Genomic DNA, 14,474 nt, shown 5'->3' with positions numbered 1-14,474 from the left:
TCACTCTAGTCTTTCTTCTTTTCTTTCTGGTCTATACTTCAGTTTAGATGATTTCCATTGACTCATTGTTCACTTCTTTTATCTTTTCTTCTGCTGCATTTAGTCTGGTAAATCGATCCAATATTTTATCTTAATTTCAGATAATATATTTTCTAGTATTGTAATAGCTCTTTTTGCGATTCCACTTCTCTAATGAAATCCTTGATTTTCTCCTCATTTTGTTAATCCTTTTTTCTAAATTCCTTAGCCTGTTTATTGTAATTATTTTAAATTCCTTGTCTGAAAATTCCAACATCTGGATCTTCTGATGGTCTGCTTCTGTTGACTTTTTTTTCCTTAATCCTGGGTCACATTTTTCTGTTTCCTTACATGCTTTGTAATTTGAGGGGGATGCCAGTCATTGTCTTTGCAAGAATATTGTTTTTTCCCTGGAGAGGCATCCTTTCCTCTGTCTAGCAGCTAAAGTAAGGAGCTAATTCCTACCATCCAGTTAGGAATTGAGATGGGATGCGTTGGACCACAGCATTAGTTTCCATTTTTCCAAAGTTTCAAATGCCTTAGGGACGAGCTCTGTCTACATTCAGTGCCCTGGGCACCCAGCACCAGGAATGCTGGGCTCTCCATCCTGACCATGGACTGACTTGCACGGTACTGCTGCTGTGAAAAGAACCACATAATGAGCATAACACACCAGCTTTGTTTGAAGATTAGGGATAACACATGAGCACTTTAACTGGTGAGAAACTTGAAACATCTTTATATTAAAACAAGAAACATCTGTTACAGAGTGAAATACAAAACTCGCTTGACTTTTCCCAATAAAACACAAGTCGTCATCTGTTCACCATCTGTTGCGTGCCCCTCTGTGCCAGTCACTGTGCTTACTCTCAGGTTCACTGGTGCCACTCGGAAGCATCTGAGGTGCCAGCATCTTCTCTGACAGCAGATCCAAGGCTGGACCCGTGTCCCTGCACTTCTCTCTGAACCCTCTCCCTCCTCATAGGTCACCCCTAAGGCTGGGCACAGATGTGTCCCAACAACAGGGCAACTTCTATGGGAATGGCCAGAGGTGTTGTCACTCTATGAAAGTGAGATGCCCTTGTAGGTGGGAGCTGCTTATGGACCCTTTAACGCTCCCGAAAAGGAGAGGCCTCTACTATGAACACTGTTCCTGGAACTGGAGGCATCCATACGTGTGTGTGTGTGTGTGTGTGTGTGTGTGTGTGTGTGTTGTTTTCTAATCTTTTTGCTCTATGCTTCTTGTTTTCTTTTTAGGTTTGGGAAAAGTTCTTAAGTTCTGAAACTCCACGAATAAATGTATTTATGGCAGTGCCTACAATATACACCAAGTTGATGGATTATTATGACAAGCATTTCACCCAGCCTCATGTCCAGGATTTCGTGCGTGCAGTGTGTGAAGAAAAGATCAGGTAAATGAAAACAGTCCATCTTCCCATCCAGAAAGTCTTAAAGATCAGCAAATAGTCCTTATTTCTAATAAATCAGTTCTGCTAAGTTTTAGGAAGCAGTGTTTTCCATTTCCTTTAAAATATACATCTACGTATTTATATCTGCATTCTCTATAGACCTGTGTGTATTTTATATCTGTCTCTGTCCTATCCCTCTATAGATCTATCTACATGTACGATGTTTCCCCGAAAATAAGACCTAGCCGGACAATCAGCTCTAGTGCGTCTTTTGGAGCAAAATCTTATATTAATTTTTGCTCCAAAAGACGCACTAGAGCTGATTGTCCGGCTAGGTCTTATTTTTGGGGAAACACGGTATATCTCTATCTGTATTCTATCTGTCTTTGTCTGTCTTCTTCTTATGGCACAGTCTGAGGATGAGGGTAAGGACAGTGACTGGCCATCTCCCTCTCTTCCTTTCTGACCCCACATCTACGTCTGCAGCTCTTGGAGTCCTCCCTGCTGGGGGCTCCATCACAACCCCCTTGACAGAGGTGCGCCCAAGTCTTTGGGGTCCCTCAATGGTATGAAGTGTCCTCTGTACTCTCTCAGGAACCTGTAGACATGGCAGGCTCCTCTCCCTGCTTGTTACTGAAGTGTGACCCTTAGAGCGCACACCTAAGTGGGTAGCTTGGTGAGTTTCCCAGGCTCAACAGACGCGTGTCACCAGACACACGACAAGCTATGTGTGTGGTAAGCACAACCTTTTAACACCACAGTGAGTGAGCTGCCAGACAAACATGGATTTAAAATTCTAAACGTATTTGTGTGCGTGTCCCTGTGGCCTCCGTGTCGCTCCACGCATCTGATTCCTAGTCCTGAAGGAGAACACAGGAAGGGCACCTTTGTTTCCCAGAGAGGATTCTGGATTAGCCAAGATAAATATTTGATGTTGTTATGACTTTGCTCCCACCATCCCTTTGCTCCTCTCCTGTAAACGTTTTGCTGGAACTACAACCCTTACCTGATGTTGCCTGCTGCCCGTCATGTGCAGCCCACCCTGTCACAAGGCATTGTGGGACTGGGCAGCTGTTGAGGAAGGTGTCTCATGCTCGGCCACCAATATGAAAGTGGCATTAGGAGCACATTCTACCCAACCCTGCAGAAACCAGGGCAGGGATACCAGAGAAGGAGAAGAAACCAGGGTTTCCTGGGTTTCTGGGCGACAGAGGCCCTGAGACCGCACCAGTTTTGGCTTGTGGCAGGGCGGGTCCTTGTGCGCTGTACATCCTTGTGAGGAAACACAGTGGTTGTTCCTTCTCCGGCTAGAACTAGAACCCAAAGCTTCTTCCTTTCTACACATGATGCTTAAGTGACATGGTGTACGTCAGAGCAGTTAGGAGCTCTCAGATGTTATGTAAATGTCATTGTCAGCATCGTGAGCTTGTTAGCATGAAGCAGTGCGTACGTCCCCCAGCTGTGGGCTGCCCCCTCTCCTCTGCTCCTCGTACCCCTCAGACCTGGTAGCATTTTATCCACGCACTACGTTCTGTTGTAATCATCTTATTGCTGTTACTTTGGGTGGTTTGTGAGCAGCATGTTAATTATTTGCAAAGCATGCCACCGAAGACCCTTAAATTATTTTTTTCTTTTACCTTGATTACCCATTCCTTTGAAAGACCTGCTTGCATTCTAAAATATACCCAAAAAATTCTTTTCCAAGAACAAAGTTACATTATAGCCCCAACTACAGTTTGTATCGTGAATTTTAAAACAGTGATGCAGAGTGAAGAATGTTTTACGTCGTTTTTTTGTTGCGCTGAAGAGTAGCGTCATTAAGAAGCTAAGGTTGCCTCTGGTTTGCCGGCCAGGTTGATGGTTTCAGGATCGGCTGCCCTACCCCTGCCTGTGCTGGAGAAGTGGAAAAACATCACAGGCCACACTCTGCTGGAGAGGTACGGGATGACAGAGATCGGCATGGCCCTGTCCAACCCCCTGACCCCAACAGCTCGCCTGCCAGGTACGCACACTGCCCTCCAGCGGTGGCCTCCCCTCTGCTCTGTGCCCCTCAGGTGGGCCAGTCTGTGGAGGGTGCTGCCCTACTGGGCCACGAGAACCTTCTCGGGGTGCTGGCCAAGTTGGCTGCTGGCTGGAGCCTCCCAACCAGGTGCCCGGAGCCCTGCAAGGCCAGTGGCAACAGGAGAGATGACAAGTGTGGGGGGCGAGGTGATAAAATCTACCACCTGTGCTCAGGGACCTGCACACGTGTGGCTGGCCCGCTGCTCAAGACAGGTTTTTGTCCTTTGGTCTCCCTATCCAGCCTTCTCTAAGATGTTCCACTCTGACTAGCATTTAAACAGACCTTCACGTCCTGGGTCCTTAATGGAATCTGCAAGCAGAGCCCAAGGCCTGAGATGGGATTGTGTTGTGTTGTATTGTGTTGTTCTGTTCTTGGCTCTCCTCTAGTCCTCATGAGAAGTCATCTCCATGGTGTCCAAAGCACAAGTAATATCTCATTATAAGTAAAAGTAAAATAATCCTACATCTACAACTATAGCTGTACATGCATTTATCTTGCACATTCCATGAAATTCACCTTTCTCACATTCAGTTCTGTGAGTAGTTGTGTTGCTACCATCACACTCAAAATATTGAATTGCCTCAAACCTTTCCCTTTTTGTGTGATCAGCACCTCTTCTATCCCAGGGTCAGGTCGGCACTTACCTGTTTTCTCTTCCTGTAATTATGCTCTTTCTAGAATGTCATATAAATGAATCCTACAGGACGTGACCTTTTGAGTCTGGCTTCTCTCATTTAGCGGGACACGTATGAGACCATCCGTGTCGTCACGTGTCCTTTTCCATTGCCACATAGGATTCATGGTGTGGACAGGCCACTGTTTTTCAAACTGTTTACCAGCTGAAGGATGTTGGGTTGTGTCTAGTTCTGGACAGTTGCCAGCAGAGTTGTTATAAACATGGGTGTGCAGGTTTTTGTGTGAGCATCTATCTGTCTTTACTTCTCATGAGTAAATACCTCAGAGTGGGATTGCTGGGTCAGAAGGTAGTCTGTATTCAACTTTCTAAGTAGCGCCAAACTGTCTTCAGAACAGCCCCTTATATAGGGGTGACCTTACCCACTGACAGACGAGGAGATAGGCTTCAAGAAAACCTGCCCAAGGCCACAGAGCAGGTACATGATTGAGCAGACATTCACACCGTTAAGCAAGGATGCCCACTTTGCCAGAGCACAGCGGCACAGCATGCAGCCCAGTCTGAAGGAAGAGAGAGGGAGCGAAAAAACGGACGGGAAACTTTCTGGGCCTTAATCACAAGAGCAAATACAAGGCTGAGAAGCCAAGACCGGGAGCCAGGATAGGATGGAGCGAACAAAGGGTAAGGCAGGGACCATCTGTAGGAAGGAGACTCAGGGACTGTCTGTAGGCAGAGGCCCGGAGGCCCAGCTAGGGGCTCACCCTAGGACTCTGGGGGGAGCTAGGCAAGCAGCCACCCTGGAGAGAGGTGCACCAGGAAGGTCCCTGACTGACCTGGCCTCCTCCGGTTCCCTCTGAGTGGGCAGAACCCCAAGACTCCAAATCCCCAGGTTTATTGGGCAGAAATTCCTGAATCTTAAATTATAGCTGCAGCTCTTATTCAGGCCTCAAAGACAGTGTATAGAACATCAGAACGTGGACTGGGTGTAGTTTCTCTTCTGTACACTGGAATCAAATTTCTGTGATTTTTTTTTTTTCTTTTCTGTAAAGCAAGCCTGTAAGAGTCAAGTGCAGTGTCAGTTCTTTGGTTTGGAAAAAAGTAAATAAAGTAGCCCTCAACGTGAAATTCAAGAGTGCTACATGAAAATCCCTAAAATACAATCTCTGAGCATCATTTCTGGAGAAATCCGGTTGAGGAGGGTTTTTTGTGTGTGTGTTTTTTTTGCACCTTTAGGTCTTCTCTGTGCACCTCAACTCCTGGGCTGGGGCTCATTTTTGTTACAGGAAAAAAGGGTCCTTGGCTTCACATTGGCAAGAATTCAAACATGAGCCGATACAGAATTTAAAGTAAAAGTCAGTTTATTTGGCAGAGAGTAAATAAGGAAACAAAGGCCACGCCACAGGCAGGGTGGAGATCTCTAATCACTAGTGGAAGAAAGACCCCCTCCATTGCCCCGGGCTGGGTTTATATGTGTTTTCTGCTTCCATGGGAAAGTCACTGGTGTGGGGAGAAGGAGGCTAGAGGAACAATGGTATGTTTGACTTCAGTAAGATGGAAGAAGAATCGGGGCAGGCTGGTTTTTAACTCTTGTAAAGTACAACCTGTGTTTAATTTGCCGTGGACTTAACTGCAGGGATGGTCCTAATGGAATCTCTAGTCTTCCGGAGAGATTGCTGTGTCATTGATTAACGTCTGCCTGAGTTCTGTGTCTGAGCACGTAGGCAGCAGGCTTGGAATCCAACCTCCTAGTTCCAACTGCAAAAATAGTCCTTGCGCCCCTCCCCTAGATTAATTTCAGCCGGAGGCTGTGGACTCATGTTGGAGCCCCAGCCTGTGACCCCTTCACACTGGGGACACAGCCATACCACCCTTCCTGGCCTTGTGGGGGTGGTTTCTGGAGTCCCCTTCCTTCCTGCTGCCTGTGCAGCCTCTGAACGTTGCTCCTGTGGTCACCCGAACAAACACCAGGATTCATTTAAAGGTTCTGAACACCTGAGGGGGTGCACAGAAGGGCAAGGTCAGCCTCAAAGGAGGGACTCACTGCGTGAGGGTAGATGTTTGCTGTGTGTTAAGCTCTGGGTTGGATCTGATTGTTCATTCTGTGTCCCATGCGGTTACAGTGAAGGGAGATGAATAATTCATGGCTGAGCGCTGCTGGGCCTAATGACGCTCTAATTGGAGGTTGAGATCAGAGGCGCTAATGGCTCCTGCAGTGGGACTCCGTGGAGCGTTGACAGGAGCTCCAGGACCTTATCGGCCTGTTTCCATTCTCTTGGGACCAGCTGCAGAGCAGCCTCGCTCCCCAGATGCTGGACAGAGCTGCAGGCCAATTAAAGTTATCTGGGAAGAGCTGACAACTGTTTTAGAAAGGTGGAAGAATGACACGCCACTTCTGACTGTGGCCAGTGCTGCTGCCCAGATGGACGCTAGGAGGGGGCGCTGTCCACGTGATGCTAGGAGGGGGCACTGTCTACGTGGTGCTAGGAGGGGGAGCTGTCCACGTGGTGCTAGGAGGGGGCGCTGTCCAGGTGGTGCTAGGAGGGGGCGCTGTCCAGGTGGTGCTAGGAGGGGGCGCTGTCCAGGTGGTGCTAGGAGGGGGTGCTGTCCAGGTGGTGCTAGGAGGGGGCGCTGTCCAGGTGTTGCTAGGAGGGGGCGCTGTCCAGGTGTTGCTAGGAGGGGGAGCTGTCCACGTGGTGCTAGGAGGGGGCGCTGTCCAGGTGGTGCTAGGAGGGTTGCTGTCCAGGTGTTGCTAGGAGGGGGCGCTATCCAGGTGGTGCTAGGAGGGGGCGCTGTCCAGGTGGTGCTAGGAGGGGGCGCTGTCCAGGTGGTACTAGGACGGGGTGCTGTCCAGGTGGTGCTAGGAGGGGGCGCTGTCCAGGTGGTGCTAGGAGGGGGCGCTGTCCACGTGATGCTAGGAGGGGGCGCTGTCCAGGTGGTGCTAGGAGGGGGTGCTGTCCAGGTGGTGCTAGGAGGGGGTGCTGTCCAGGTGGTGCGAGGAGGGGGCGCTGTCCAGGTGTTGCTAGGAGGGGGCGCTGTCCAGGTGGTGCTAGGAGGGGGAGCTGTCCACGTGGTGCTAGGAGGGGGCGCTGTCCACGTGATGCTAGGAGGGGCGCTGTCCACGTGATGCTAGGAGGGGCGCTGTCTACATGGTGCTAGGAGGGTGGCTGCTGCCCAGTTAATCCTGCACTGCCAGGACCAGCTTGGGAATGGAGTGGGGTGGGGTGTTTCTGGGGCTCTGTCGCTGCCCCACCCATGGCTTCAGTCTCTTTTCTGTGTGGACCTCACTTCAGTGCCATCAGCAGGGCTGTGAAATTCAAGTCATTGTCTCTGCTTTGAAAGTTAACTCTTGCTGGGTTTGTGAGGCCATGATTAATTAAGATTCTGTCAGCACTTTCATTATAGATCTTAACAGTTTGTAACTTTCACTTTGAGAGGGCATAAGAGGCCTTACCTAATTGAGCAGAAGAGCAGGAAGAATGTGTGGAGGGAGGTTTCTTCCTTCTTCTTTTTTTTTTTTTTTTTTGGTTTCTTCCTTTTTAAAAAAACATTCAAAAGAGAAATGAGTGGAGGGCGGTGTTGGGGAAGCTGGCCTTTTTTGCATGTTCCTCTCTGATAAGAGATATATCTTTGATCTTTGTTTCCATTCCTGGCACAGAGCTCCTAAAACCCTTGGAATTTCCTAGATCATAAGGGTCTTTTTAAATTCATACCAAGCCACTTGCCACCATACCTGAATGTGTGTTAAAGAGATGACTTTTGGAAAACCCCTAAGGATGGTGGCTGGTTGTCAGAGGAACAGGTGATTGAAGGGTTGGAATTCAGCCCCACCCTGACCACCTGGGAGGGGAGAAAGACTGGAGGTTGAATTAATCATGAGCGGTCAGTGATTTAATCAAACCATTGCTGCATAATGGCACCTCTGGTGAATGAGTACATGCAGGTGCTGGGAGGATGGCTCTCCTGGAGAGCATGGAAGCTTGGGCCCCTTCCCCCATCCCTGCCCTAGGCATTCTTCCAGCTGGTTTTTCTGAGGTTGAATCCTTTATAACAAACTGGCCTTCTAGTAAGTAAACTGTTTTCTTGGGTTCCGTGAGCTGCTCTAGCAAATTATTGAACCGCTGAAGGGGATTGTGGTAACTTCTGATTTGTAGCCAAGTTGGACAGAAGCTGTGAGCAACACCACTTGTGACTGGCAGTCACTGAAGTGACCCACTGAAGGTGGGACCGAGCCCTTAACCTTCTCCATAGGCGCCTCCGATGGCTACTGTAAATGGCCAGGCCCCGCATGGGGTGGCCACATGCCTCCTCTGCCCTGAGGCCTGTGGGCAGACCCAGGAGGACTCCCTTGTCCACAAGCATCTCCGTGCGGTCCCAGGGCTTAGATGGAGCCTCTGCTTCCTTCCTCCTGGGGAGTTGAGCGCAGGGCTCACACCTGAGGAGCCATCCCTATCTGAGAGCGCTCAGTCAGGCCTGAGTAGGCGTCACACTGCTGCTAAGACAGTTCCTCTGAAGGAAGGGAACAAGGATCAAGCAGGCTTTTATTTCTGGATGAGGTGGTTGGTCCTGCTTAAGATTCTGTACTTACGTTGATGAAGTGCCTCCTGATGCAATAATCACATTCTGCCTGATTGTTTAAGGTGTGTTCATGGAACTCTTTATCTCTGGCAGGTACTTGAAGAAATCATATCTGACCAGTCTCAGAGGATAATAAATCAATTTCCAGTATTTGATGTTTTCTCATTATTCAGGCTAATCACCCTGCCCAGCACTGCATCACCCTTGCTCAAGCAGCAAGAAACATCTTATTAATACAGATTACGGGCACACTGTCAGCTCCATAGGGCCTATGGCACTGCCAGGGGCGCCTGGTCAGCGTGGCCGGTGTGCATGGCCTGTCTGCGTGGCAGGTCAGCGTGGCCTGTCTGCGTGGCCGGTCAGCGTGGCCTGTCTGCGTGGCCTCCTGCATGGCTTCATCCCTGCCTATCACACACAGCTTTTCTCTTCTGCATGTTATCTGCCCAACCCCTCCCTTAGCCCTTTGTTCCGTGGCTTCTGCACACACTTATCACGGATGATGGCCAACACTCCAGTCACTAAGGGCTAAAGCCAAGGTCAGCCTACTGAAGTTTGACCGTAAAACACAAGCAGTTGGGAGCATCTGGAGACCTTGGACCCCCAGCTTTGGTGGGCGCCCCAGCAGTAGGGGCGGTGGCCCCGTCTGACTCACTCTACTGGTGTATCTGTCAGTCCTCAGCAGACGGTGAGGTCCAGGAGTGTAGACGACAGGAGTTCAACTTGTCAGTGAAAAGAGAGTTCCACAAAGAAAGGGGTCATTTAATCTAGAAAAGAGAATGAGCTTGAGGTCCACTGGAAACTGAATTTAGAGTGTGCAGAATGGCAGTTGGTCTTGACTGTGCCCAGGGTCAGGCCAAGGCTTTCAAGTTCGGAGAGGGCTGGGCTTGGACCCATCTCCACATTCTCAGGCTGGTGCTTGTCTCTGGTCCCCATGTCTTGTCTCCACACCGGAGATGAAATGCCCCTGCTTCCAGGCTGCCTCAAGTCCTGAGTGTCCTGGAGCCTGTGTGGCCGCTAGCTCCAAGTAGATACACCCCCAAGAAGAGATGGGAGGACATACATCGTACGATTCTTTTTGTAGGAAATGTTCAGAGCAGGCAAATCTGTAGAGACAGAAATTGGATTAGTGGTTGCTGGGGTGTAGGGGTGAGGGGTGTGGGGAGTACTGCTGATGGGCACAGGCTTCCTTCTGGGGTGATGACTGTACGTAGATGGTGGTGAGGATTGCACAACTGTGAACGTGCTAAATGCCACTGATCTGCCACTTTATAATGATCAATTGTATCTTACATAGATTTCAGTAATTTTAAAAATCTTTGGAAGCAAAAAAAAAAAAAAAAAAAGAATAAAGAAATGGAAGGATGCTGGTCTATCTGCTTGCTGCCTGGACAGGGACCCAGATTTCTGACCAGAGTGGAGGAGCAAGGCTTCCAGGGCATGGAACAGCAGAGAGCTCACCAGGGTTATGGGACCCAGGACTTGCCCCCTAGGACCTCAGGTGCAGAAGACAGGCCGAGGAGCACTGTTGTCGCAAAACGAGACAGATGTGACAGACCTGGGAAGGGTCTGGATCGAGGACACTAAGGGATCACAGAGAGTTTGCTGACCCGGCTGCCTGGGACTTTTATCCCCTGACAAATCCTCATTGATTCCAGCAGTTAAAATAAAGGGCCTGACACCTGGAAGTGATTTCTCATAGATGCTGAGCATTTGGTCTTGGAATCTCTGCCCCACCTTAGTCATTTATTACAGTGGTTGGGGGGATACGTCCGTCCTGGTCACCTGCCTTACCTTTGTGGGTTCAAAGTTTGATTGTGAGCTGGCTGAGCACGCTGGAGGCTTCAGGTGGGATGAAGACACAAGAAACCACGGGTGTCTAATACATGACCCCAAACACCAGTGGTATTATCCCCATATCACGAGGATCCCTGCTCACTCCCCAGCTTCATGCATCGGTGCCTCTTGGGACCTTCTCTGGACAGGGGTACTGCAGTGCTGTTACTGCCCAGCCAGGTGCTGGGGTACAAGTGGAAGCTGTCGCTGTCCCGCCCTGGGTGCCGGGACCTTCCTGAGATGACCGGAAGGCTCTCTGAAGCATTAGGAGCCAGGCCTCACACACATTGGCAGCTGCGAGTACTGACTGCTGCTTCTGCAGCTGGTGGGCACCTGCGTCACCACGTGGGGCCCCCTTGGCTCCTGGGTCTTCTCCCCTCTGTGCATGACCAGGACCCAGGTGGCATGCAGTCCTCTCCTTCGGAATCCCTCTGACCCCATGTTTCTCCTCTCCCTGCAGGTTCTGTGGGGACCCCACTGCCAGGCGTCGAGGTACGCATTGTCACAGAAAACACGCAGAAGGACGGCTGCCCCTACGTCCTCCATGTGGAAGGAAATGAGAAGGACACTAGGGTGAGTCACTCTGTTCTCAGCTGGCAGCACATGAGTGTCACATGGTCATAACTGCCCAGCAGGCCAGTCACAGAAGTCGAGGGTCTCTGCTTTGGAAGTGGAGTCCCCACTGCGCAGGAACAGCCCTTCTGGACAGTGGAGATGCTCCCGGTAAATGGCATTTACCGAGGGTGCCCATTAGTGTTTCCAGGCACTGCCCGCCGTGTAGACAGTGTAAGAGGGCAACCACGACCCAGCTGTGCCCCGACCTCCAGCGCTCTGCATGTCTCCTCCCTGCGCTCTGTCCACTAGGGCTGCTTTGAGGTGGGTCATGACAGCCTTGGATAAAGACAGCCCAAATTCAAACAGAAGTCGTCGTAGGTAAGATCTGGTTAAAAATTCTGTGCTGGCAGCACCCTGGCACCCACTCAGAGCGGATGCCAACATAAGATCCCACGGCAGGTGTGGCCGCTCCAGCTGAAGCCCTTTGGGCCAATTCACAATGTCCTTAGAATTAAGGTTACACGCTTCTACTGAAATCATTGGTAGGTCTCTCTCTCAGTTTCTATATTATTCTAAAATTCTAAAATGGACAAGGGTGAAGAAGAAGAAAGGGACGCTGTTATCTTATTTTAGTGAAGATTTTAATAGCTACAAATGTGCTGATCATAAGTGAAGGGGAGTCGCGGAAAGGTTTAGGGGATTAGTAGGAAATGGAATTTTTGATTTAAAAGGAAATTATTCTCTCTACAGCTGATATCCATATTAGACATCACATGTGACTGATTTGATTTCTGATACCCTGAGGTTTCAAAAGATGAAAGTTGTGAGTCCTCATTGCAGCGTTTCCTGCTTTCTGAGCACCATTGGCCCCCGTGAGTCTCCCGCTCTGCATCCCACATGTGCCAGGAGGGCCTGAGGCTGGGCCATCCCCTGTGGGCCATGGTTTCCACGTCTGAAATGGGAGGGTTGAAGAGATGGTTGTTGAACATTTTCCTGCGAGCAGATAGGTGGAACTTGGGTGCTTTTAAGTGGAATTTTATGGACATTTTCAGAAGGACATCAAGAAGTAGGTGTTCCGCTGACCCAAGAAAACCTCTTACTCCCTCCCGTGGAGGGTTCTCGCTGCTTTGTTACTCTCTCAACCTCCCGTTCCAGATGTGCTGGCCTCCAGATAAGGCCTTGCTCCTTCATAGCCTGTGGGCAGCTTCCACCCTGAGGGTCCTGAGCCACTGCTGTCACTGCCTGACCGCCCTCTGCCTTGGCTCTTCGTCTCTGCGCTGCTGGTCTAGAGCCTTCAGCCACACCCACACCAGGGGTTCTTTTCTGGTTCTCACCCTGTGCCATGCACTGCACCCTGCCCCCTGCCTCTTTCTAGACTCCTGCTTACCCCCAGGTCACCAGTCCTCCATGCATTTGATGGCTGCTTCCCCGCTGGGTGCTCAGCCTGTATGCTGGGTGTGCATACAACCAGCTGAGAGTGCTGGCCAGGGTGTGGGTTCCAGGGACACTGCTCCATCAGGAGGTACCCAGCAGAGAAACAGTGGGGGGGGTGGGTTCATCAGACGCTAGTGGCACAGGCAGCATCATCCATGACGGTGCCGCCTCCGCTAGGTGCCGGTCACCTGATGGCTCGTCCTCCATGTGCACCTGTTCTGCCGGAAGTGGCAGAGGTGTTGCCAGAGAGAAGGGGTGGGGGTGGGGAGCAGCTTCCTCTTAAATTACAATACAATTTAACTACTTCACACCTGCAGTGACAAGCAGTAGGCGATCTGACAGCTCCTCCTCGCCCGTCTTTAATTGTTTCAGTCTATAGACAGTTGTGCACTGAAAACACTTAAAATAGAAAGAGCTGGCAGACCCGGCCTGCAGCGTCTTGACAATCAGGGAGAAGGCAGCACTTGTTCCACAGGATGGGGGCTCAGGAGGAGTGGGCGGCATGGGCTGGGGGCCTGATGGGCCATGGAGGCTGGAGGGGGCATAAGGGAGCCAGGGTCTCTTCCTCCCTGCATAGTGAGCCCATACAGATGCACCCTGACTGTCTAAATGTGAAAGTAAGGAGATTTAGCACTTGCAACAGCGTGTTCTAGAATGTTTGCAACTCAATGAAGGAATCAGTGTGACAGTCCAGACTAGAACTGCCTCAGTGGAAGAATGGAGGTTGAGGACTGCTCCATGGGAGGACACACCAGAGGGCCTGTTGTCCCGCACGTGGGAATATGGTATATCTGGACCTAGTGTTTGGTTCTCTGACCAGTAGGGCTGAGCTAGGCAGAGGCCATCCCTGGGGTGACCAGGACCACAGGAGGGACCCCTGGTTAAGTGCCGGCTGCAGGGACCTGCTTCTCTCTCCCTACGGTCTTGCTTGAAGGAGCCCCCTGCCATCGTGGCACTATTTGCCTGATTCCACCTCCAGTACAGTAGGACACTTAGTTGTAGCGTGTTACCTGTGAGGGCTGCAGCCCAGAAACAGGGCTTTGTGGTCTCACCCATGGATAGAGTGGCAGCACCTCCCTCTTGTGTCTTGGTGGCATTTATCAAACTTCCTCTAGCCTTTAAAAGTGGGGACTCAGAGATATTGTTCCATTCTCCCTCACCCTGGGACTTTGTAGAGTGAGAACAGAGCAGGACACAGGCAGTGACCTACATGGAACTTTCCATCTGGGCTCTCCGCTCCCTGAGATGCGGCCTCAGCCCGAGCAGCTCAGGGCCCACACCCGTGCCTGTGCCTTCCCGGGATTCCCATCAGCACCATAAGTAGGGGTAGGCTGGTCCCCGGGCAGGGTTAGGCCTGAAGGCATGAAAACTGTGAGGCCCAGACCGTCCTGAAGGAGACACGTTTCTGTCAAATTCAGTGACATGTCTTAGAGGAAGTGGAAACGAACTTGTGGCCTCGCTGGGGCCTGTGATTACTAACAAGTAAAGGAGGAAGCTGTGATGAGCATGCTGACAGTCGGTGGAGGGTGGCTGGCCTCTGATGCTGCCCAGGGCTGCCATCCGCTTGGTTCTAAGCAGATCGTGAATGTGGGGCTGAAAAGTGTTGATACTGTCTCTGAAAAAGGGATTTGCCAGGCACAGTCCTTCCAGTTCCTGTCTGATACATCATAAGTTCTCAGTTAGTGCGGCCCGAACTAGTAAGGACTGACTTTTTCATGTTCAGAAGTCAGGATGGCGGAAGATGATTTGTTTCAAGCGGTTTATTATTAGTAGTCTTAGTATTATTTATCGGAAATAATTTTAAACTCACAGAAAATTTGCAAAAATAGCGGTACAAAGTATGCTCACATGCCCCTCCCCCAGACCACCTATGGTCAACACCTGCCACCCTGTCTCCACACACACACAGGGTCCCTGTGCGCCCTGCGCCATGGCCCTTCACCCAGAACACTCC

General features: G+C 50.5%; 1 protein-coding gene across 4 annotated transcripts in view; it reads left to right on the top strand.

The window, feature by feature from the left end:
* ACSF3 (acyl-CoA synthetase family member 3) overlaps positions 1-14,474 on the top strand; it is a 69,110-nt gene that overhangs the window by 21,313 nt on the left and 33,323 nt on the right. For all 4 annotated transcript variants that reach the window (XR_012490102.1, XM_019742690.2, XM_019742691.2 and 1 more), the window contains exons 4-6: positions 1,276-1,430; positions 3,281-3,429; positions 10,992-11,104. Coding sequence is in view for 3 of the 4 variants with exons in the window: in XM_019742690.2 (XP_019598249.2) it covers positions 1,276-1,430; positions 3,281-3,429; positions 10,992-11,104 (417 nt within the window). In the remaining variant the exon portion in view is untranslated. The remainder of the gene's footprint in view (positions 1-1,275; positions 1,431-3,280; positions 3,430-10,991; positions 11,105-14,474) is intronic.

This window comes from Rhinolophus sinicus, linkage group LG11, assembly GCF_036562045.2.
Source record: "Rhinolophus sinicus isolate RSC01 linkage group LG11, ASM3656204v1, whole genome shotgun sequence".
In the NCBI taxonomy this organism is placed as follows: Eukaryota; Metazoa; Chordata; class Mammalia; order Chiroptera; family Rhinolophidae; genus Rhinolophus; species Rhinolophus sinicus.
Note: the sequence above shows the minus strand (reverse complement) of the source record. Positions and strands in the feature narration are given on the sequence as shown.